Source organism: Trematomus bernacchii, unplaced genomic scaffold, assembly GCF_902827165.1.
Source record: "Trematomus bernacchii unplaced genomic scaffold, fTreBer1.1, whole genome shotgun sequence".
Taxonomy (NCBI): domain Eukaryota; kingdom Metazoa; phylum Chordata; class Actinopteri; order Perciformes; family Nototheniidae; genus Trematomus; species Trematomus bernacchii.
Window position 1 is genome coordinate 1,526,004 of NW_022987714.1, and position 25,271 is coordinate 1,551,274.

The 25,271-nt window shown below is 42.4% G+C and overlaps 1 protein-coding gene across 2 annotated transcripts in view; it reads left to right on the plus strand.

The window, feature by feature from the left end:
• Positions 1-25,271, plus strand: part of syt7a (synaptotagmin VIIa) — a 75,820-nt gene that overhangs the window by 35,097 nt on the left and 15,452 nt on the right. The window contains exons 2-7 of one of the 2 annotated variants that reach the window (XM_034141213.1): positions 1,109-1,212; positions 13,294-13,373; positions 14,722-14,856; positions 18,156-18,323; positions 20,832-21,230; positions 25,039-25,170. In XM_034141213.1, coding sequence (XP_033997104.1) covers positions 1,109-1,212; positions 13,294-13,373; positions 14,722-14,856; positions 18,156-18,323; positions 20,832-21,230; positions 25,039-25,170 — 1,018 coding nt within the window. The remainder of the gene's footprint in view (positions 1-1,108; positions 1,213-13,293; positions 13,374-14,721; positions 14,857-18,155; positions 18,324-20,831; positions 21,231-25,038; positions 25,171-25,271) is intronic. The other variant, XM_034141214.1, reaches the window with a different exon arrangement.

Consider the following 25,271-nt stretch of genomic DNA (forward strand, 5'->3'; position numbering starts at 1 on the left):
CATTTGCTGTGTGTATTTCTCCTTTCGGACTGCAAGTGGCCACATGTGTGGACTATTGAACACTGCAATACAGTGCTGATCATATTCTTATTTTCCATATCAAAACAACTTCAGTCACCACTGTTCTTTCCTTTTTGAGCGAGTCTGTTCCCAGAGGACATGCCGAGTTGGAGAATAAAGCAAAGATCTGATGGAGGAGTGAGATGAAAAGGCCAGTTGTGACAAGCAGAGGAAGGGAAGGAGACAGCAATTGGGGAGAAAACAAACCCAGTTATTGAAAGGAAGGCATGGGTGTTTGTCACTCAGCGGTGTGAAAATGCATCCTGACACCCGTTTATCACTGTATATTTAGGAATCTGAATTGTTAGAAGGAATTCACAAATTTGAATACATTTGCATCATCCCCGCTTCTCAAATATCAAAGCTCAATGAGGCTTTATATCCTTGTCCTCAAAAGTGAAGGCCTTTGAATTGTTACAACGTGTGAAACGTGAATCGCAAAGTCTAGATCCACTTATTGTATCAGTATCCTAACCAGCGTGTAAACAAACACAGGCGCACAGGTGTGAATTGTCTCTCACACACTTCCTCAGCGTTAGATGATGGTTTTTTATGACTATCTTCCAGATCCACCTCTCTCACTCGGCATCTACTGATAGCCATTAATCATGAGCTCTATGGTATTGTCAGCCTGGCCTCCCCTCCTCCACTCCCCTCTCCCTCTCCTCCCTCCCCCCCTTGACTTCCAGCCTGTCAGTTAACAAGCTGTGACACCATGACAGTGATGTGTGTGCAACTGAGTGATGGCTTGCTGCAACCCTTATTGGAAAGGTATTGAAATGCCGCGACTCGGAGGGAGTTGTGATGAGATTGTATTTTTCAGCTTCTTATGATAAAATGTAGAAATGGAAGCTCAGCTTTGTTATTCAATTAGATGTGGAGGAGGGAGCGCCTTGTTTTAGGTTGTTCCTCTGACAACATGATTTACTGTGGCATGCAATCAGCTCTGTTGCACAAAATCCCATGTTTTTATTTCAGACACGATATAGAAAAATAACTCTGTAGCAAAAAAACATAACACTTTTTACTCATGTGTTTGTGTGTGCAGGCTCAGTGTCCCTCAGTGTGTTCCTGGTCTCCCTCGCAGTGACAGTGTGTACTGTTTGGCTGGTGGCTCTTTGTGGCGTCTGTGGTTGGTGTCAACGCAAGCTGGTGAGTTTACACACACTCACTCACTCACTCACTCACTCACTCACAAATGAACACAGACACACACGGACACACATTAGCTGCCATCTTAACATGCTTTAATAATCAGAGAACCTTAATAAACATTGTCTGCTGTGAGTATCCTTGAGAAAGACACTTTGGTGCATTGGAGAAGCAACAATGTGTTCAAAAATTATGAATAACTGTGCAAATATTGTGTTCTGTATTATTAAACTGAGAATTAAACACCAATTATTCATGAAGACATATAACCACTGGAGAAAGTAAAATACCCTGCATTCAATACTCAAGTCAAATTTCTTATAGTAGGTATATACTGTAGCAGCAAAATGTAGTCAAGTGTTTGTAATACACACAATTAAATCAACTTAAACAATATGATATATTATTATAGGTGAAGCTACCCGGCAGAAAATGTGGTAGTTGAAATACAATACAAGGCTAACCAACAATAGTGATGCTTTCACAATAGTGATTCACTTATTAATATTATTATTATCCCTGCAGCAGTCAGACTATAACCACCACGGCTCATGGTAGAGCACCTCACACAAGGACTGTAATATGTGCAATAATGCTGCCTGTAAATATAAAACTTTGTACAATATACCCTCATGTGCAATGTACGCTTTCTTTCTTTCAATTTATTTACAATCTGTAAACATGACCAGCTACTTCTATATTTGTACATGGTCTCTTTAAAAAAGATATGTTACCACTTTACAATAAGACTACCCTTATAAAGGATTAATAAAGGGTTTATAATTAGGTTATGAATGAGGTTGTAAACACTTTATTAATCATTAAGAACCATTTATAAACCAGTTCTAACATAGTTTTCATACATCAACACAGGCTCACTATTTGGCAAGATGACTTACCCCTAGATTCCACCGGGTCCGTCTGCGGCGCGTTACGGACGCGTTACGGCTGCGCCGTGGTGCTCAAGGTGATCGTGGCCACTCTAGTCAATGGGTGCTATTCCACCACACGCGGCGCGTTACGGCTCAGACGCGTCCCAGAAGCGTCCCAGAAGCGGCTCGGCGCAGGGCTTTTCTAAAATTAGGATCGAATCCTATTTTTGTCGCGGCGCAGCCGTAACGTAAGGTCGGGCAGGCAGGAAGTGGAACGTTCAGAGCTATATAGACCTATATATATACACACACACAAACTAATTTTGCAGACCCTATCCCTCCGTAGTCTTTCAAGTAGGAGGAGAAATGCCAGCGTTCTCCTCCGGTTTACAGGCACTGTGTAAATTATATATATAGAATAATTATGATGATGAATGCATTTTTTTTACCACTAAAATACAGCAACACATCTTTGATTCATGTCGTTTATAACTGGAATATTACAGTTATTATTAACTTTGTCTGTACAAAGTAGCCTGTCCAGGAAATATGCCCAAATCAACAAAAACTGCGAGCTGGCAGGCAAGACTCTCCGCTTCTGAAATGCTTCTGAAACGCGCCTGGTAGGGTATGACGCCGGAGGAGGCCGGACCAAAACCGCAGCGCAGCCGTAACGCGGCGCAGACGGACCCGGTGGAATCTAGGGGTAAGCCTTATATTGGCTACTTAGCGAGAATCAACTCAGTGAACAACAGATACCAAGGATGCTAGCTGATGAAGAAGACAAGTAAGCTAAGTAGCCAATATAAGGCTTAGCAGTACAGATAAATGTGGGCTCACTATTTGGCAAGCAACCAGTCACAGTTGCCCTGTTTATTTCATGTCTTATAAAAGCTTATTAATGATTTATAAAGTGTTCACAACCTAATTAATAAATGAATTACAAACTATTCGTAAACCCTTTATAAGGGTAGTCTTATTGTAAAGTGGTACCAAGATATACTACTACTTTGTTTTTTTCACCATGGTATACTTATCTGTTATTCGTTTTTACTTAGTGTTTTATTAATTATAACGTGTGCCTTCCTTTTTATACAATATGTAAGTCTACTCGTTTTACTTTAATCTGCACTATACTTTTGGCTGTAATGACGTGAATTTAACACAACACAGAATGTTGTAAAATAGTACATTATGTTCCTGTGTCTCACTTAAATAAGATTTTGAATGCTGGACTTTACTAACCTTTGTTAAGTACAGATACTTAAAAGCTCTACCTATTACATTTTCACAACTACGTTACTTTACTGTAAAAAAAAATCAACAGTTGCATCAGTGTCTACATAAACTGATGCGAGACCAGTACCAGTCCACTCAGTGAGCAGAAACAGAACACAGATCCAGCACACTGACCTCTAATAGAGGGCATGTCATTGTGATAATGTGGTATGAAATGTGATTGATTAAAGAGAGGCAACCACTCATTAGTCTGACAGAGCTGGATGGCCCAGTGCCACTTCACTTGACTGATTTCTTTTAGATTTGCATGCCTTTAAACTTAATTGATTTCTGAATCATCCTGTGCTTGTACAACCCAGGAACACAGGTCACATATTTTAAGTGTGATGTTGGCTCGAAACTTGTTTCAGCTCACCATTACACTGCTGTGAAACTTATTGGTCCACAGATGGCAGGACTTGGCATTGCAGCGGGCTCCTCACACCACATGCCTCTCTACTTTAAGTAATATACATTGCTTGAATCCCCAGAAGGTGACTGTACTTAGATTACTCTTCGATGTCGTTAGAACGTATACGAACCAGGGAGGAAATGATCTGTGCAGAAATGGGATAGTGTTACAGCACCGTCTTTTTGTTATATTTGATATTCCACTTTGAAGTAAATGGACCAGTGAATGACTCCTGGGTTCCAGCTGTGGATGAAGGTAGTTCTGCAGCCAGCACTTTGGAAAGTGCCCTGCGTCCTCTCCGGAGCACTTCTGTAAATGGATCTTATTTCCATCCTGTGACAGTGTCGCGCGGCAGACTCAGAGCAGGGCGGCCTGGTATAGGATGACAATATATCGGCCTTATGAGCCTGGGAAGGCCTCGGTGAACCACTTCCTTGCACCAATGTTGTCGCAATACTGGACTCCTTGATTGTATACAATATATTGTTGTCGTAGCTCAGTCGACAGAGACTTTGCTCTGGACCCCGAGGGTGCCCTGATCAAGATTGGATCAGACCGTGTATGCAGTGTGGACGGGTGCTTTGGGACTTGACACAGTGTGCCAGTTCACCTCCTGGGCAATGTGCAGGTGTCCTTGAACCAAATACCAGGGTGGGTTAAATCCAGAGGCTTTATTTCACAGTGTGTGCTACGGTGTACATGTGTGGCAATTAATTTCCATTTCAATCAAATGACATGTTCAACAGTATTTTCAATAGCACACAAATAGATTTACAGAAAATTAAGGGCAAACATATTTCATATTTTAATTAAAAGAGATTTTGAATAACATAACAGATTAGCGTGCTGGTAGCACAAAACAGCAGAATTTAGTAAACATTAACAATATCTAAAACTTGTATGCATTAATCACAACAATATTCTTCTTGAGGTAGTAAACATGTCCAAAAGCCTCTTATTTTGTCACATATTTGTTGGGTAATAAAGTGCTGGTAAAAAAAAATACTGTTATAAATATATGATATCCACCCGGGTGAATTAGACGAGTGACAGCAGGCAGACTGCTTGAGTGAGAGGAGGCGGGGCCCTGCAGCGAGAGTGTTAGCTCGCTGTCAGAGAGACAATAGTGCGGAAAATGAGTATTGAAAACCTTTCAGATATTCAGATTGGATATGTAGCGAAAAATCTATATTTTTTGACTGGACTACTTCACACATGATGTGCTTCTATTCAGATGCTGTTTTTGCATGTCTTTATTTCTTATCAGTGCATCTTACCCTGGGTACTTCATGGTGTGTGCTTGCGTTAGTGTGTGTGGTGGCGGGGGGTAACACAGAGTGGCATTAAGATGTTAATTAAGCCTCTTTGTAGTCTCTTTGGACGACTTACTTTGGGGAAAATGTCAGCCGCCCACTGGTGTGAAACCACATTAAACACAGCTGCCTAATGTAAACAATAATAAAGTGTGACAGAGATAAACGGTTGTCATTTATAAGATGATAAACGTGTTATTGATGATGCACAACAATTTGACAATGCATAAATACTGTTAATCTTATTTAAAACAATTTGTGTGATGTATTCTATATATAACTAACAACCATGAAGGCGCGGCAGCTACACAATCTGTTCGTGTTGCAGAAACTGTCTCCGCTCTCTCACTTCCCTTGATCTCTGTTATTTTCCATGGTAGCTCTATATTCCCTGAACACTTGAGTAGAATGTATACAGAATAATTTGCATACGCCCGTTAATGTTCAAATAGGATGCCTATAGATGCATACTGTATCTAGCATACTTCGAATCTATGAAGGTTGTTCTTATCAACACAGAAATCGTATTTATAGGTAAAAACATGCACAGTGGCTAATGCTCATTTCACATAAAGCTACAACAAGCAATTTTTTTATGTTTCCGAGTGTACTCTTTGACAGTGTCAGCTTTCATAAGAACCAATGTTTGCCTCAAGCTTCACGTGTCAGTTGCGAGTGGGCCCATGCCAGTTTTGGTTATGATTCATAGGTTAATAGACAAGACATTTTGGGTGAGTGTTGCTTTCGGTGTTTTAACTTTGGCAACCAGTGCGATGGATTTTATTTTAAAAGTCGTCATGTGCAGTCATCCTGAAGCCTCCCTCCTGCTTGCCTTTCTGTTATCCAACCCCTTTGGAAAAACCAAGCATTAAATGCTATTGTCCCTTTCTGCTGCCTGCTAAGTTTGCTTATTGATGTTTATAAAGCATCAGCGTGAGATTTTTTGAAATTATGCGCTTAGACAATATCATTTTCACAAGCACATTCCTACTCAGGTTTCACAGCCAGTATTCTTCTGAATTGATTTATTTTGTTTGGTTTCATATCCTGAAATGAGAGACAAAGGACGTAACGGCAGCGACAGCGAAACCAAACAAATGGTCACGTTGTGAGTAAGCTGCTGTGTCGTGGAGCTGATGATTGTCAGCAGGGGCTCGTGTAGTGTGGTGTGGTGGGTGGGATTTTCAGATATCAGAGGTGGTGCAGCTAACATCTGTTTGAGCAGCAGTGGCTGTTTGGCATTCAGAAACCCTCTGCCTGCTCCTGTGAGCCCTGTGCCGTTTGATCCGTGACATAGTTGTGAGCGGGGTTGATATTGGACCTGACCAGATTCACAGCCTGATTTGATCCCCTGTTGGGCTTGTATCAACAACCTTCAGTATTTTGGTTGCATTTACTGGGAGTTATGAGTTCGCAGATGTTCAGAGTATCATGGTTATCAGAGGAGAGAGAAGATGTGCAAATCAATAATTATGTAATTGTCACAACTGTGGGAATATTATAGTAATAGCACATAATGTGGGTCTTAAACCTCGACCTGTCACATTTAAGTGATGTCTTCCTGGTGCTATGTTAATTTTATGTCTCTGTGATTACATGCATCTCAATGTCAGCAAATACTACACGAGAACACAGGTATAAAAAAAAAATGGTTGTGACAGATGTTGAAAGCGAATGATCGCCTGATGATTTAGCAGCGGACGACCATTTTAATAGTGCACTCCTCTCTAATTATGGTGTGATGTGGGTAATATTGAGCGAGCATGTAGACTCTCGCTGCCTGCTAATTCACAGCAAACAAACACAGCTGGGTGTTGGAAGGCAGCGCTCTGCCAACTGAGACAGAGAGAGTGGTAGTTTCACTCTGTCTCCTCTCATGTCTGGATTCTTCAAGAAAACCCTCAGCGTCACCCCGGGCAGTCCAAGTCTTTTCTCTCTCATCTGCCCTCCCCCTAGCAAAGAATCTGGGCCCAGTTCAAACGGAGCCTCAGCGGGCCCCCTTCCTCTCTTAATACATCCACTGGGACTTCTTTACAAATCACTGAATCAGCTACACACCAAAATCTGTGGTGGTTATTAGGGCAATCAGCACGTTTGAAGGCTCAGCATATTTCAGCCCTGTTCGTCAACATACTTTAATTACCGTGTGAAGCTTTCATTCAGTTAAAAAAAAAGAACTTTAGTACATTTTCATCAACCCTTGTTCATAAGAAAAAGGGGAAAAGACAAAAATATGTTTTTTTGTCCATGCTCTATTGAATTACACGTTGGCATTCTCTGATTATTTGTATCTGCCTTTTAAAACTGGTATATTACTATATATATACTATATTTGGCATATGCACAAAAACAGACTCTGTCGCAATATAACATGGTCATATGACTTTGCTCCTGTAATAATGATAATAATAATAATCTGGAGCCTCCTTGAAAAGGATCACTGAATTACTGTTTGCATACTTAAGGACATTTAGTTTCCAACAAGTGTGTTATATTATAAACTATTAAAACTTCAGAAAAGTATTCAGGCACAATCTATGTGCCTCAGATCCCTTTACTTTTGCACACTTTATTATCTTGTACATGTAATTATAAATGAAAGAAAATGCCATTGTTCCATCAATCTATGCTTAATAACCTGTAATGACAAAGTGAAAACGTATTTTTAGAAATGTCTGCTAATTTATTAAAATCAAAAACTAAAATATCTAATTTACATAAGTACTCAGACTCTTTCAGTACTTAGTCGAAGCCCCTTTGGCAGCAGTGACAGCTTCAGGTTCTCGGCTAAGTCTCTACGAGCTTTGCTCACCTGGATTTGGGAAGTTGATCCCATTCTTCCTGGCAGATCCTCTCAAGTTGGTTCAGATTGGATGGGAAGCGTCTGAAATGCAATCTTTGGGTCTCTCCACAGACGTTTTATGATGTTAAATTCTGGGCTGGGCCACTTAAGGACAGTCAGTCTTCTCCCGAAACGACCCTTGCCACTTGTTGGCTGTTTGCTTTTGGTCATTGTCGTGATGAAAAGGGGACTGTTGCCCTAGTCTTAGGTCACGTGAGCTCTAAGGCAGGTTTGACCTCTCTATTTGGCTGCATTCGGCCTTCCCTGAATTCTGACCAGTGTCCCTGCCTCTGAGAAGCTTACCCAAAGCATAATATTGTCACCATCATATTTCACCTTTCCCCCTGCTCCTGGAAACACTCAAAGCTTTTGATTGTATACCCTTGCTTTGTTCTCGGCCTCGTCACACTTGTTTGGCAGAGCTCTAAGTGGAGGTCCTTGGACTTCATGGCTTGGTTTTTATCCCGAACAATTTAATTAATTGCTACATCTGGACTCTAATCAAGTTGAATAGATCTTAAGGATAATTAAAAAAGGAAGCACCTGACCAAAATGTTGAGTGCCACAGCAAAGGACCTGAATACTTAAATGTGAACGATTTCAGTTTTAGATCTTTTTGCACAAATTCCTAAAAAAACATGTCTTTACTTTGTCATTTTGGGTTTGTGAGTGTAAAAAGAGGCAATTTCAAATATCATCGACAACACAATAAAGTGTGCAAAAAATAGCCACCGTGAGAAAATTATTATAAGACTATATATACAGATTATAACCTGGACTGCAAATACAGGAAATCTTTTAAAATAACTACTGAGTCTAAATTATTAAACATCTCTGATGCAGCTAAAGATTTACTTCCACCAGTGATGTTAGTAAACACAAAAGTGCTCGTGAAGGCTGAACGGCTTGAATAGAGGCTCGATCCATATTTATTTGGCCAACAGTAATAGTTTACTTTTGATGCTGAAAGCTTTATAAACCATTATTTCAAATTTGCAGATAAATAAAAGCTTAATTCCAGCATTTTCGAGCCCCCTCCCTTTGTTGAATCTCTCGCTGCGACACACCTGCTCATCTGCTGCTCAGACTATGCCGTTTATAACTCTCTCTGTTGGGGCTTGATTAAGAAAAAATGTTAGTTGGTTGTTGTTTTTTTTCTTCTAAATGAGACTTGCTGCACTTTGTCTCATAATTGGTTCACTGTATCAGTTGGAGCTATTTTGAACTCATGGATCAGAGCCAGACAGCACTGAATACTGTAATCATGTGAAGCCATTTGACGCCTAACAAAGACGTCTGGTATAAATTAATCATAAGTATTTTCAAGGGTATTTGAGCAGAGGATGAGGGGGAAATTGCTCACTCCTCCATTGGTATGCTTTAACCCTCATTTGGGGGTATTGAGCTTCTCTATCGCATCTTCTTATCTTTAGAGATGGAGAGCTTTGTTATGTTCATCACCATGGATCCTTGCAGCCTCCACACCTCCCCTAAGGATAGAAGCAGAGTGTTTGTGATTTACTCTTGTGAATGAGCTGATGGAAAGGTGGAGAATATGGTTTGAAGCTGTGTAATTCTTTGTGTATTTGTGTGCATGGAAATGAGGATCATGGGATTCGATGCCCATCCATTTCTGGTTTCCACATCCAATGCACCGGGGACTTCCTGTCACTCACTGTCTCCCTCAGTTCACTTTTCACACCTGCCTCTCCCCATCATCTCTTTGTCTCTCACACCATCCTGCACTGTCCTTGTTTTTCACTCCTTCTGTTCTTTCTTTTTTCCATTACAGTTGGTTTCTATTTTCAGCTCTCACTCCTCTGGACGCTCGCTCATCCACTGTCTTCCCACCATCCTGACATTTTTACGATAGCATTGAATGATACATGAGTTTCCTTTGATAGCTTTTCCCCGCATGACAGAGATTCAGAACGTTTTTAATCCCCTGAAATTGACGTACAAGAATGCAGTATTTATTGTGAAACGTCTACCTCCTGTGGATGCTTTGAAGCTTTAGTGGTGCATTGTATGCATCTTTGTGTACTCAAAATGGGGTAAACAATTCAAAGGTCCCATGACATGGCCATTTCTACTGATCATAATTCCATTGTTGAGGTATACTAGAATAGATGTATATTGTGCAATTTTCCAAACTCACATTGGTTTCTCATACAGCATCTCTGTATAGTATGTGTATTCACGCTCTGTCCTAAACGACTTGTTGGAGCTCCTGCCCCCCCCCCCCCTCCCTGTGAGCCCACTGTGCTCTGGATTGGTCAGCTCGCCCACTCTGTTCTGATGAGTCCACCACCGTTACAGCGGAACATCAGTGATTATGTGTTACACTGGAGTTGGCAACCAGAAAATGACACCAGTAAGGACAAACAGATGAGAATACTGCGTGGGGTCTGCGAGACAGCGAGACATCGCGAATGGACGGGGGAAGGGGGGGATGCTGAGGGGGCTGCAGCACCCCCATCTGCGAGGCTCCACTAGCACCCGCAAACCCCCCCCCGTACCCCCCAAAAAGCGGCGCACCTACAGTGTAAGCTCCACTAGCACCCCCCCCCCAGCGAGTCACCAGTTTCGCCGCCGAGAGAGTGTGTGTGTGTGTGTGTGAGGAGCTCCACGCAATGGGTCCATTTGGGTATGGGCACGTCACTGTACCTAAGAAGAAAACAATGTAAAAAGAGAAATCTCCAACGAGGCGTTTTGGGGCAGCATAGACAGGTCTTTTCTGTGTTAGAGTTTTACTTGGTGTACTTTGAGGGTTTGTGACTCTGCAGACCGTTTACATGCATACAAACCTTCATCACACACAAGGGGATGGGTAATAACCGGAAAAGCATGAATGGGACCTTTAATGTATTCATCCATGATTTCAGTCCAACGATACGGCTATTATAGCGGAAAACAGACAAAAAAAGATCCTAAATTGTGTCCATCAATTTGTGAATTGTTCAGTTATGGTTAATAAAGACACTGTTAATCTACAAGTATGCGTTTGATTAACACACACATCTTTTGTGTGCAGCTGTTTAACTAGTCGCTCCTGTCAGAGCTATGTTTATTCATTTGTTGACCTTTCTATTTCAGGTTGGTGATGATTATACAACAGATGAGTGGTTTTGTTTTCTTGTGTGTGATGGATATTATTTTTTAGCTCGGTAGTGCCATTGTGGGCTTTATCATTTTTGTTCAGCAGGGCTATTGTCAACTCTGGCTTTGTAGCAGGTTTAATAATATCAAGAGCCACAATGTGTGGACAGCAGTTGGAAATGATATCCGTGTTAGCTGGACATAATGGAGTCTACTCTGCCTGCTCAGTATATAAACTTTAAAGAAAAACTGTAATTTATAATTGTTATAAATTACCACTACATTGAACTCAGATTACCAGTATGATACGTTTTCAAAAGAAATCGAGAACAGCAAATATTAGAAATAAATCAAGGCTGTAGCACTACTTGCTTTATTATACTCTTGTGCTATTAATAAGCATTGCATGCATCCTACATAAATCTGAGTACATTCGATCTCTGGTACATAACCTCTAGCTGATTGCCTCTCTGAGTTTCTCTTCATGTTTACTGCTTGGCTCGATGGCTTTGTGTTTATGAAGACATGTTAAATATGGGCAGTTGTAAATGCTGCGTATGTTGCAGTGGACAAGTGGCAGAAATATGATTGCAAGCCACTCTTGCTCGTATGCTTCAAGCCACCTGAGGGGAGATATCCTCTCCAGACTGCCTGTTGTTTTTCCTGTCTATTCACAGAAATATAAACTCTTGGAGCGCCTATAGCCAAATTGTTACAGCGCATGCCGTTAAACTGCAACTTCCCGGGTCAGACTGGCCTTGGGACTTTTGTTGCATGTCACACCCTTTTTCTCTCGCCTAGTTTCCAGTCTGCCTCTATGCTGTCATCTGCATAATAACAGAGCCCCAAACAAATCATCTAAAACCAAAAGACAACAAACAACTATTGATTCGAAATATTTCCGTTTTTCCATTTTTTGTGTGGCTTTTAATTATAAATGGAGCTAGGTGGCTATATAGGAAGAGGATTTTACCATTCTCAATTCTGCAGACTTAACTCTGATTGCTCTTTTGTTTTCCTTTCCCAGAACAGCCACCCACAGGCTTAACGAACAACAGGCGGTCGGTAGAAGAAGAAGTCTTCCACTCAAGTGGCTTTTAGCACAGAGAGAAAGTGTGGCCAGCAAATATATTTCTGACCACTTGTTTACTGCGGCATATGCACAGCATTTACAACAGCCCATATTCAACCTGTCTTCATAAACACAAACCAATTGAGCCAAGCAGTAAAGATGGGAAAAAAACTCAGAGGCAATCAGCTAGAGGTTATGTACCAGAGACTGATTTGACAATATGTAGGATGCAAGCAATGCTCATGAACAACACAAGCATATGGAGAAACTAATTGTACCACAGCAAAAACGACTTTTGATTCAACATATTTATTCTATAACAAAACCCACTAACCTGATAATGCTGTCTTTAGGATTAAGGACATGTAGCAGAACTCTACCTGGGTCTACTGAGGCTTATAATAAAGGCTCTTTTCAAAAGCAAAGTGGTAGCAGGGTTGCCTATCCAGGATCACTGGTTTTAGGCTTCACATTCAATCCACAACAAGCAAGCCTACCACAGCAAATTGCCATCCAACTTAATATCCAATTGTCCACACCAAGCCAAAGTGGCAGCTTAGTGTGGTTTCCTCCCACTCATTTCCTGGGCCGCAGAATCTTTGCCCATTTTTGATGTGTATCAGAGCATCACTTTCAAGGAATCATGCGTGGTATTCGGGGTGGAGCAGGGCGGCTTAAGGCTGATCCCCTCCCTGTCCCACTTGTAGCAAAAGTGTCAATACAGATTACTTGCATTGTGACACATGTGAAACACCTTTAACTGTAATGAGCTTTTCCACAAGAATGAGTCCAACAGACCTCACTTTTCCAAGCCTTTAAATTGCTATTATTTCCATGGTTACAGCAGGTCATGCTCTAGCTGTTTGAAATCAGGTTGCTGCAGGACTTTCTCGATGCTTCTCTTCAGTTCCCAGCGGTTTACCGTAAAGAGGCAATTGCCATGTACATTTCAGGGTGGTGCGAATGATAATCGTAGTCAGAAAAGGCTCTCAAAAGCAGATTTGATTTGACTTTGAGGAGTGTAATCAGGAGACCACCGGGCGAAGGACTGATGGCACAGTGTTCCTGAGATAATGGGAGAGGCATTTACACTTGAAATTAGTAAAGCAAAAACACCGCTTCAAAGGACAAATCTAAACTAACCTTTTCTTTCTCTGCTTTCTCTCTCATCTCCTCCCTCCACTTTGCTCCAGGGCAAGAGGAATAAGCCAGGAGTGGAGACAGCAGACACTCCAGACTCGGCACGTGGGCGAGGGGAGAAGAAAGCCATCAAGTAAGTGCCTGGTAACGGGTTGGGGTAGAATAATTTGGTGATGATGAACTCCTTTTTGGTTCGGCTTCGACTCCCATGATGTACATCACACACAAACAAGGCGGAAAAGGAAGGCCTGTAGTTTTATCTTGAAGAGCACAACCTCTACAAGAGCATGTTCGGGTAGACATTAACCGTAAGGTTAGTGATTTAATCAGTAACACATTTGCATTATCTTACCTGTGAAGCTTTTGGCTGGACGAGCCTGCCCCACTTATCTTATGGGCTGTGAGATAGCTCTCCCTTAAGTGCAGGCCTTTAGCCGCGCCTCTGCATTGCTTAAAATGCTGAAAGTTGTGTGCCTTCATTAGAGAAATAAATGTTGGGGAATATTTTTGATTTAACATTTCTTTCAGGGCTCAAACTAAGAATAAAGTGGTTTCTGTTCTTGGGAAAGGAGAGCTACAGCACCAGAACATGTCAGCTTTGTAATGCTAAGCACACAACTTAATTCTACAAAATGCCTCCCATTAACCTGCTCATCACTCCTTCTCTTCTATAGCCTGCCGCTGTTTCAGCTATTTCTGAATGTCTTTTGTTTACTTTTCATTTTCTGTACGGACGCACTAAAGATGGACAATGTGAATGTATTCTGACTTGAGCTCCCTTGAATCTTAATTTAGCATTTTCTTTCTCACTGGCTCCAGCAGCATTGGTGTGCTCAGTTTGTCATTTCAGCTTGAAACTTCTTCTCTGTGTGCACTGGCTTCTCTCCGGCTCTGTCCCTGTGCTGCAGCTCTGACCTCTGCTGTGTGACTTGTATGACATCAGTGATTCTGCTCACCTTTTCCTCCTCTACTTAACTGTCTGCGATGTATATCTCTGCCTTGTGTCTCATGCGTTTGTGTTCTCACTGCTCACGCCGAGGATGGGGGCCTGACTTCTTAATGTTAACTCTAATATGTTTCATCAGTGGTGCCGTGCTAGATGAACAGAATGTAATCACATGCTGTGTGTATTCATCAGATTATAACTTCCTCTTTTCTTGCTTCTCCTCCTCTATCTCTCTGTGTCTTTGCTACAGCCCATTGCTCTTATGAAAAAGCTTTTGTAAATGCCTTTTTTCCCCCAGGCTGCCCCTTTCTTATTTTAAAATCTAACCACACATTTGTCAAGTGCGGGTGGAAAAATAGACATTAATCTGGGCCTGTTTTGTTTGAAACTCCCATTCAGTGCAGCTGTATGACACTAACCATTTGCCTCAAACTAAGCCATGTCATCAAAGCAGGAACGCCTGCTGCGATTGGCTGGTTGGTGCCGAGGCCGTCAAAGTTGTGTTGCTCTGACCTGTCTCTCTCTTTGGCCGCAGTGATCTAGACAGAGACTTTTGGAATAACAATGACAGCAGCACAGTGCAGCAGAGGTGGAGCTCCTATCCGCCCAAGGAGTTCGTACTAAACATTTCTCCCTATGCCCCATATGGAGATCCACGCCTCACACTCAAGTGAGTCATGGTCCAAGGTTGGTAAGAGTTTTCCCCTGAGCAGGGCTGTAAGGAGGCAGGGGCAAGTGTCCTTCCTTAGTTCCTCTCCTTTAGGCATGTCCTTCCTGTTCCTCTCCACCCCCAACACCCTGTTTTCAAGTTGTGCACCACCACAAGCCACTCATCAAATTGAACTATGAGATGTGGATGTTATAATGTCTGACAGCTAATTAAATCAACCAAGTTTCATAATCTTGATTATTTTTATTCTCCTTGGGCTAAAATGTTCTCATGAGTAACCGGGGATGTTCGGCCAAGGGCGTTTTGAAAAAGAAAAGCCCATGCTATAAATGTCACAGTGTGGCAATATACACAAACCACACATTTCTGGACTTGAAATTGTTGTTTAATGCGATTTCCATCAACAATAGTAATAACGGCAACAATAACAACCCACCCGATGTCAGAACACTGGAGGGCACAAATGGTTACTAATGATTACTCATAGTCTGCTTGGGAAATGTGAGTGTAGGAAATGTCACACACGCACATTACAGCATACCCACAACAGCAATTCGGCCATTACTGCAGCGTCAAAGCAGCACAGCCCTGTAACCTCCCCGGGCTAATTTCTGCCGCTACTCCTCACATCCCCGTCACCTCCTAATAAACACAGAGGCGCATGTTCAGCTGCCCCCCCCCCCCACTCCCTACAGCCCTGCCGGTCCCACTAACTCCCGACCTCTAACCTCACCTCTCTCCCATGGGGCTGTAACCATGGAGACGGACAACCCTCGTAGCTTTCCTTTTTAAAAGACAGGTGTATACTTTAACCCACCTTCTTCGTAATCTGTGTATCTCCCCGTCTTTTGCGTGTGTGATCGGTTGTTGTTGTTGTTGTGGAGGGTTGACCGTTAAACCAGGTTGCAGTGTGTTGCCAGTGTTCACCTGTGGTTTACATCCATCCCAACATCCAAATCTGATGTGTACTGCACTTACGCTGTAGCACTTGAACTGTGTGTCTATCAGAAGATAAGGTAACAGTGTTTTTTTACTTGATGCCATAAAAGTCCTTTTCTCACTCACTAGGCAATTGAATCCAATAAAGCAGTAGCAAGGTCATACCTATCTCCCCCTGGGCGCAAGGAGGCTCTAAGCCCAGACATCCTGCTACCAGGCATGTGTCTGATTCACTGTCTAATAACTGGTCATCTTTAATAGACCTAGCTGTTGAGGACTATGTGTTAAATTGCCTGAAGAAGGGAGGCAGCAGTGCTTATGAAGGCGGTGGATATATGGATTAATGTCTGGAAACTCTGCCTGCAGATGATGGCTGCTGATCTCAGGAAACCTGCTGTATACCCTAGTGCGTGTGTTTGAGACGTTCATTTAAAAAAAAAAAAAAACTCAAGGATGTAATTTATTGTCCATAGAGCTGTTTTTCAGCCGGTCCTGTCTTTGCAGCGGTGAAAAATGAACTCTTCACTGCAGTAATGTTAAAACAAGTTGTTTTTATCGGTAGTGTTTGAGCCAGCAAACTTTCGGAAATTCATTTAAAAATAGGAAACATTATGAAGATATTTTTTAAGTAGGAGAGACATGGGACGACCTCTCGACTCCAACCAATAATATGCCGGTACAGCCAACACACAGCTGGGAATTATTTCCTGCTTAAGATTCTCTCGAGATCAGCAGCTTTCAATCTTTCTAATGACATCGGGCCTCATTCATCACACAGGAAACCATCAATCTGCATGTTTAAGGATTTATTGGACTGGACATTCAATACTATAATTTTTCAATATTGAGCTCTTTAAAAACCTTGTATCAGCAAGAGACACAAACTTAAAAATGTCAGATGGACATAAACCATTTTTCTAATGTGTGCATCAAGTATATTATACTTGAGTTGATCAATCCGACAGCTTCGTGATGAAAAAGAAATGTCAAGACTGTGGCTATATTTCATTTACAAATCACTTCAGTTCAGACGGGAGCAGGATTGATAACTGAAAGCTATATTCCTGTAAATAATCTTAGTGATTCATGGTCCCATTTATTTACGTCTTCCCATCTTTTTAAAGCGGAAAGCCGTTCACCTTGTGCTCGATGAATGAGGCCCGTGTCTCTTGTGTTGACCGTTGCTTCAGCAGTGTCATCCATGCTGTTGTTGTGATTGATAACTTATCCATGTCAGGTCAGTTGGTCAGAATTAAATGTGAAAGGTGACCTTCAGAGCGACATGATGCAAGCGTAGCCCCCCCCCCCCCTCGCTTACACACCAGACGACAGCGTCCTCTCTGCCTCATATTTTATGTCTCCCCGAGCAGGAGCACCATGCATTTTAATGAAATGTAGTCATGTCACCAGAGGGCACTACTGTGCTTTATTTGTGATCATCACTGCTTTCAGTAGATTTGACATTTTAAACCCAAAACCTAAAACCAGAGTTTAAAGGAAATCTGAGTTGGCGAGTGCTCTTACTGTAAGTACAAACACGGGTTAATTTCTGAACCTTTGTGCGAGGTCGATATGATTAGATTGCCCTTATGATCCTTTCTACTGTGTGGTGTAGGTATTTCACTACTTCCTGTTTACTGTTATTGATGCTAAGTGGTTATCAGATGACAAGCAGATCTTTAACAATGAAATATTGGCCATTAGGATCTAAAAATAGACTGTAATTGATGTTTTTCGGGGCAAATGCACTTGTATTTAACCAAATGGCCCTTTGGATGACTTCCAAAATGAGTTGATTATTTTCTCGTGAGGCACTTCAGCACAAGCCTTCCTCGAGTTGCTCTAAGTTACTCCTATTCAATTTCCTTGTATACTAGCACATCTCAAGGCCCAAATGCCTAAATGAATGAGAGAATGAGCCCCAAATCACTGGCGTCCGAACAATGTTGCCACTAGTGAATGCTGGCAGCTGTAGTATTGGTCCTCCAGGCCCAAAGGAGTGACTTGTTGTTGGTTTTCCATCCTCCACAGGCTGCCTGTAAATCTCCTCTTCCTCTTCCTCCCTGCTCTCCTCTCCCCAATCCCTCTCTTTCTCCCCACTGGACTCCACACAGACCTTTTCATCCCTGCCTCTCTGTTGGCCTGGAAAACTAGACCTGCCCATTCACACACTCTACTGATCTGTCTCACCTCCTTAGCCATGTGGTTGCTCAATCTATTTTCCTATGTATGGCTGTGTGAGTATTTTTGTCTGTTTTTCTCACGCTCTTTGGTCTTTTTCTCCTCTGCCTGTTGTTATTGTCCCTCTTCTATACCTTCTGTCTGCTGTGGGACCTCCGCACCCTGTCTCTCTCTCTTAGTGGGGCAGTGTCAGGGGGTCAGAAGGGGGCAGCAACTGGGCATGGGGATGATGGGGGGGGTCCTTATTGCAGTGACAGCGTGAAGAGCATGGTGTCAGAGGGTGTGAAGGCCGGGAGGTGGCAGACCGTCCAGGGCCACATGCAGTCTGGAGGATTGAGACCCAGCGAGTGAGTTCAAACCCGGGTAGAAAGAAAATAAATGTCAGTGACTGTGCAGCAGAATAAAAACACATTATTACGAGAGTTGTTCCAACACCACTGTTGGAAATGCCTCCAATATAGCCTGAAATGCAAGATCATGTGTCGGCAAGTATGCGAGTGTATGCAATGAACCGATATCTCATTATTACCATATTATTTTCTGCTCAATTACTCGACACAAAAACGACAACACATGCTCCATATCCACACAACCTGTCCGATCCAAAACTGTGAATCTGCAACCATCGACAGATATGAGAAAGAACCGAAACAGCTGACATGTTAGCAAGAAATAAGTCAGTCATTTGGCAATATTTCATACCAATGGTATCACCCAGTACGCAAGTTAAGGTAACGGAATTAGTATCAGGAAGATACAAATTGTATATTTATCCATTAAATTATTCCATTTGACATATTCTTACAGGTTTGTGCCTCGGCCACAGCTATGATTAGTTCTGAGTGGGGGGGGGGTCAGGTCACATTCAGCAGGGAGGAAAGAGCAGCTCAGGTGTCAAGGTGAGATTTTGGCCACAGATCATAGTGTGAGCACTGAGGAAATGTGAACCCTCGTCATCATGAGACGATAACAATAGTTTCTGGAGCGGTATCACACTGGCTCAAGCCTTCAGCTGTCACAGTGGGCAAGCTGCTGCACAATAGCGCCTCATGTATGAATCTGCAGGAGAATATGATTTATTTCTGTGAGGAACTGCAATGCCTGCAAGTGTACTCTCCAACACGAGATACAGAAATAGTCTCATTTTCACACTGACTTAAGTAATGCCTCATGTCGTGCGAACTCGCTCTTTTAATTAAGATTTAGACTGAAATGTGAACCGCATGTTGGTTACCGACTGCATCTTTCCCACAGCCATGACATATGACATGAGTTAGGGTCTATAAACAGCGCGTTGTGAATGAGACAGTTAATTTTCAGTTCTTCGTGATGCTTTTGCACCTTCCTTTAGCACCTCGTGCCTGTGACTTCTTCCTCCACAACACATTTACGCTCATCACTACCTCACTCCTCATTCCCTCCTTCTCCCCTCTTCTCATCTTTCTTTTTGCCCCCTGTCTATAATTGGATTCTATTTTCAGGCTGCTATAAGTGTCTATGTCTCTTGTGTTTGTGTCTCGCACCCCATTTTTCTGTCTCTCCTCCATCGTCACCCTCTGCTCTTATCGGTCCCATCGCACCCTCCATCTTTCTGTCGCTGTGTAAAAGCCACTCCTCTAACGGTTTCTCCAACAAACTGTTTTTCTTTTGGCAAAACCTTCCATTACCCTTTTTATCCTTTCAGTTGTGACGGTTAAGTATGATGGACACTAAAAGCCTAAATGATCTGAGGTGAAGTAACGCAGAGCGGAGTAAACTGCATCTAACTGATGTGAGTGGCTCTCATGACCTCATTCTGGTAGTCTGGGTTACAGCGATGTGAGAGGAGGATATATTTGGAAATACATATATCAAAGATGATACATGATACTGTAGAGCCAACAAAATAGGAGTTGTTGGTGTAAGTGCACTGTGATGACATCTAAACAACATGTGAGCAATAACATTTGTAATAAAGGCAATTCAACGGCATTAATAGAAGGGAGGAGTGGAAAGGGAGAGGCTGACGGAGGGAGGGAGTCGTTCTGTAGGACTTGGTTGGCTCTCGGGATGTCTCTAGAGATGCAGCATGTATTAAAAAGACTTAGAGACAGGAAGAGAGGCTATCAGAGATGGAAAAAGTCAAGTGACGAGTAGAGGACATGGGGATCGCTCATCAGACCAAAACACCCTCGACGAGAAGGCTGGGAACCTGCAAACCCTCGTCACACACAGCGCGACGCGGCCCTGTGCGGACGGTGCACATCCGCCCACTCCCCCCGCGAAACACACTCTCACGCAAACAGCATGCTCTGACACGCAAGGCGCACACACACCTGGCGCAGACGCACAGGCTGCGCTCACACACTGCGCACTGCTGCCCGACTCGGGCCCATGAGCAGCACTCGGCACACAGCGACCACTCGGGCTGCACCTTCTACTGCTATTTCTGCTACTGCTGTTACTGCTGCTGCCTCACGGTGCTCTCTCTCTCTCTCCTCCTCCTCCTGTCTCCACCTCCCCACGCTCCTCCCTCTGCCACGTTATCACCCAACATCACTCTTCCTGCTTCCCCCCCCCCCCCCGACTTCCTGTTTTGATGAACTTTCCTGTTTCTATCCTGACGTCAACCTGACCTCTTCTCCCATGTCTCCCTTCTGCCCTGTGCCACCATGTGTCATATCTGATGATTCTCTCCCTCTCTTCTACGTCTCATCCCCTGACCACCTCACCTCCTGTTGCCACGGCTCCTCTACTACATCCTCTTCTTCCTCTTCCGTGCCCTCTGACTCCTCTCTCCCTCCTCATCATCCCATCCTATGCCGGCCGTGGCCTTCTTCGCGCTCTCTTTCCTCCCTGCTCCTCTGCCCTCCCAGCTTTGGGGATCCGGTCTTATCGTACGCGTCCACTTTGGAGCACATCCCCACCCGGCCCCGGACGCTGCTCCGCCAGCAGAGTCTCCAGCAGCCTCTCATCCACCCGCCGGGCCCTCTCCTCGGCAACCCCCCCACAACATCCCAGAGTTTGGGACAGTTACACACAGCACCTGGTCAGCCTGGGGGAGGCGGGGGTGCTGGGAGAGGAGAGGGAGGTGGTGAGGGTGGGGGTGCAGGTACAAGAGGCGGTCCCAGAGGTGCTCGGGGCAGCCCATCAGGAGCGGGGGCCTCTCGCTGTAGGGGAGGTGGAGCAAGAGGGCGCTCACAAGCGAATCCTGGCAGCTGGGATTACACGATGGACCAGATGAAAAATCGTGGCCTGGACGTCAAATCCTTCCTGTGAGTCTCTTCAGCTCTAACTTCATGTCTTCATGGAGTCTTTGTGGTGTCCCCTGCTTAGGCCTCTGTGTCTATCTGTGTCTTAAAGTACTTGCTATGCTATTCTATGCTAACTGGAGTTATTCTATGTGTTTGTTTAAGGTTATTGTAAAGCTTATCTGTGAATCAAGTAGTTAAATATGTAGCTCTGTTAATCCTAACCGATCTGCTTTTATCTTTCTGTTCTGTTTCTTATCTTTTGGGTGTTTTATTTTCAATTTTTATTTGTATCTGATATCCAGGGAAGGATATTACTTCTCTCTTTCCCAAAATACAAACTCTATATATAGGTCGGATGTTTGAGATTGTGTGTTTGGATTGTGTGTGTGCAAGTGCTCAAGATGAAGTCATTGCTTTCACTGTCACACTTTCAAGGAGTTATTCTGAATACAGTTAGAAAGGCAATTTACAGTAGTCCATGCAGCTAATCATTTTAATGCAGAATGATTAGGTTATGCATATGAGATGAGACATCTATTATACATTTTAATAAGGATGGAGTTATGAATCTAAATAAGCTGTTGTCTTTTAGCTCTAAGCCCTCAGTTGTATAAGAGATGGATCAACATCTAATTTATGACGATGTCATAGATCACCCAGGGATATTAACCATAATAAATTATGTTTATTAGATGTTATTGTCATAGGGGGATTATATTACTTGATATATGCTTTATGATCCTTTCAAATCTCGACTGAAACCGAAAGCGTTTATTGAATGAATAAATAAATAAATCGTGAGCAATGATAGTTTTCATGATTTGTTTATAATAGCCTACAGTGCTGTATAATGATCAGTTGAGATGAATTACAAAGCTTCTTATTGAGCAATCTAAAACCCATTTTTCATGAGCATTCAAAAATGACAAGGAAGTTGTGAGATATTGAGGGCAGTTTCTATCCTGTGAAATGTTGTTCAATGTTTACACTGTATGCTCTGCTAAACAGCAACATCTGTTTGGATGGCATCAGCCTGTCCGCTGCAATTGGCTTTACAGGACAGAGCTGGTGGTGCCATCTCACAATATTCATGAGATGGTTTCTTAAACGTCCCATTTCATAGTCATCCTTTGGAATATCCTGCTTAAAGGAGACACACATAATCCATATTTCATGAGTTATTTCTCCTAAAACGACACCTTTTTTCTCCTGTGACACTGAAACGTTTATGCTAATGGTAATGCTGAGTCGGCTGTATGCCTGATGACATGTGTGTAAGCATGTGTGTGTATCACACCGTCCATGGGAAGAAGCAGGGTTAAGCAGCTGTGTGTAGGTTTGTGTTAACCCTGGAGCATTGATCTTATGTCACCAGCACCATTAGTCCTAGAACATATTGTTACTCCAGGTCAGGAGTGGAGGGAGGGCCGATAAGGGAGGGAGGGGGGGAGGGGGGTGAGGAAGGACACTGCCAAGGTACAAACATGTGTTTCATGTCCCTTTGCACAGAATAATTTTACAGTAGCTTTTTACCATTTGTTCTTTTTTTATTTGGGTTAAAGCTTCTCGGGGTGGTTCAGTATGACGCAGATGGGCTAATGTCACTGGCTAACTGAGCATATAACGTAGCACATGCCACCACCAAGGTCATTGAGAATATTGCCCATCACACGCGACTAAACTAGCCTCTCATCATCGTAAATGTGCGGTTGAGGTCATACTTTATGATGTATTTGCTTCTCTGCAACACCTCTTATGATTGATGGCATAGCGGCCCAGTAATAGACATGACCCATTGTTCAAGCCAGTTAATTTCAATGTTGGCCTGATTCCCTATCTGGGTGAATCACTGCTCTGTGGGTGTGTTGATGTGATTGACACAGATATTCTGCCTTTGGAGCCATTTGACCAAATGGATCTCATGGGTGATTGGTCTTCAAGCTTTTTGGCTAAAAATCTATTACCTAGTGTCATTAATGTCCGTTCCTTCTCTCGCCCCTGCGCCATTACCTTTAGACACATCTACAGAAGTGTTTTACCAATATTCTTGAGTGTAAATGCTCATACTAAAAAAACGTGATGGGAGAACGGCAATCCAATAGCCATTAATATATAACCTAAATCTAATTTATAGGTACATTCTGAATATTTAGTGAGCTGTAACACATTAACACCACATGTTGCTATTGCTGTAAAAACTAGTCAGCAATAAAGCAGAGAAGTTAAACAGAATAAAAAATAGTATAAATGAAAAAAGTTAAAATGAGTAAAAAAAAAGAAAGCGTTAGCAACAGTAATTAGCTACAGAAGTTCTTGAAGATAAGGTAGACTGAGGAAGATAAGATTTAAATCAATGTTCCTAGACTTCCTTATCTGAGTTATCTTCCTATTCTTTGATTTTGATTTATTTTGTCTCTTTTGTTAAGTAAATAAACATTCATTTAATCCTTGTCAGTTTAATTTAATTTTGAATAATCCTTTCTCTAAAAAATTTGCTTATTTTTTCTTATCATTTTTCAAAATGATATAATATAATTATTATAATTATTTTTCTATGAATAGAAATAAACAGTGACACAAAAACACTTCTATGCACTTTCTTCGCTCAATAAAAAGTACTTAAAACAGATAATTAGCTAAAGATCATGGATATACAATTCAAATAAGTTGTTAATTTCATAAGTTCAAAGTAATGGATAAACAGTTCATATAGAAAGCTAGAATTGATAAAATCTCTAAATGAACATTTGTGATGGGTGCCGTGCGGTGTAGGGGTTTTAAATTAATCTGAAAGTGGCTGTCGTTCAGACATAAAAGTTTGAGTATAGCAGTATAACAGGGAGATTATTAAACCAGGCTTTATGGTGCAGCAAGAAAAGCTTTTGACGTCATGTAAGAAAGATGAAATTGTGAAGTTTGGGGTGATATCTTCTATCTCCACAGCTTGGCAGCCCTGTATGCTCTTAGCCGAGGTATTGTAACGCAGTGAGAGGCTTAAGCTATAGAACGGTGGGTGTGGGTGACGGGAGGAAGCGAGAGAATTAAGAGTAGGAGAGGATAGCGATGAGGGGGGGAAAGGGGATTTGGAGAGCGAGTGTAGCGTAATAGAAAATATGAAATGAGAAGAGTGCAACACGGAGAGTGAGAGAGCACTGACCCAGAAAACAGTGACACACAGGGCACCTCAAGATACTATGTCACTCAAATAGAAACAATTAGTCCAGATATTCTTAATCAGGCTTAATTAAATCTTAATTCTGGAGAAAGGCGACAGGCATGTTCGATGTGAAAGGTGAGTGCGTAGTGAAAGCAGAAGGCAGGTTAAGTAACTAGAATCATTACTCTGAGTGTGGTGTGTGGGTCTGTAAATACATACCTTTTACATCCGTGCACGCTGCTGAATACCACATCCATTAACTATCATTAAATAATCACCAGCAGTTCCCTTTAATTATTTGTTGTGTGTACGATGTGAACACAGCCTGCACCTGTTGTCAGCACCACTTCATTAAAACCATTACGTTATTATTAATCTGACCTTTTAGTTTATGGTTTCTAACTAATATCCTTCCCTGGACAAAATGCTTACTGCTGGTGTTGCAGATTTTCCTTTATGACCGTTTCTGTGTAACTTCTTCTTCTGTTTATTCTCATATGGTCTATTTACCTGCCGCCTCTCTGCTTTTTGTTCTTGCTGTAACCTGAAATAACATCTCTCTTCTTCTCTCCCCCCTGCACCAAACCTTCTTTATGTCCGATTTCCCTCTCCTTCGCATCTTTTCTGGCCTCTCGTTCTATCTCTTTATCGTATTTTTTTATGGGGAGCCAGTGAAGGGAAGCTGGTGGTCCTGGCTTTGGCCATTGGTGTGGCCGAGCAAGATGACTTTGCCAATATCCCTGACCTGCAGGAAACAGCGCAGGCACAACCACCAGCCAATCAGGAGCCCCCTCCTGAGAAGAGGTACCAGATAAACTATGAGAATGCCTGTTGTGTGTGTGAGGGAATGATGGTGTACAAATGAAAGTACGTGAAGGATATGATATCGAGGGAAAACGGCAGAT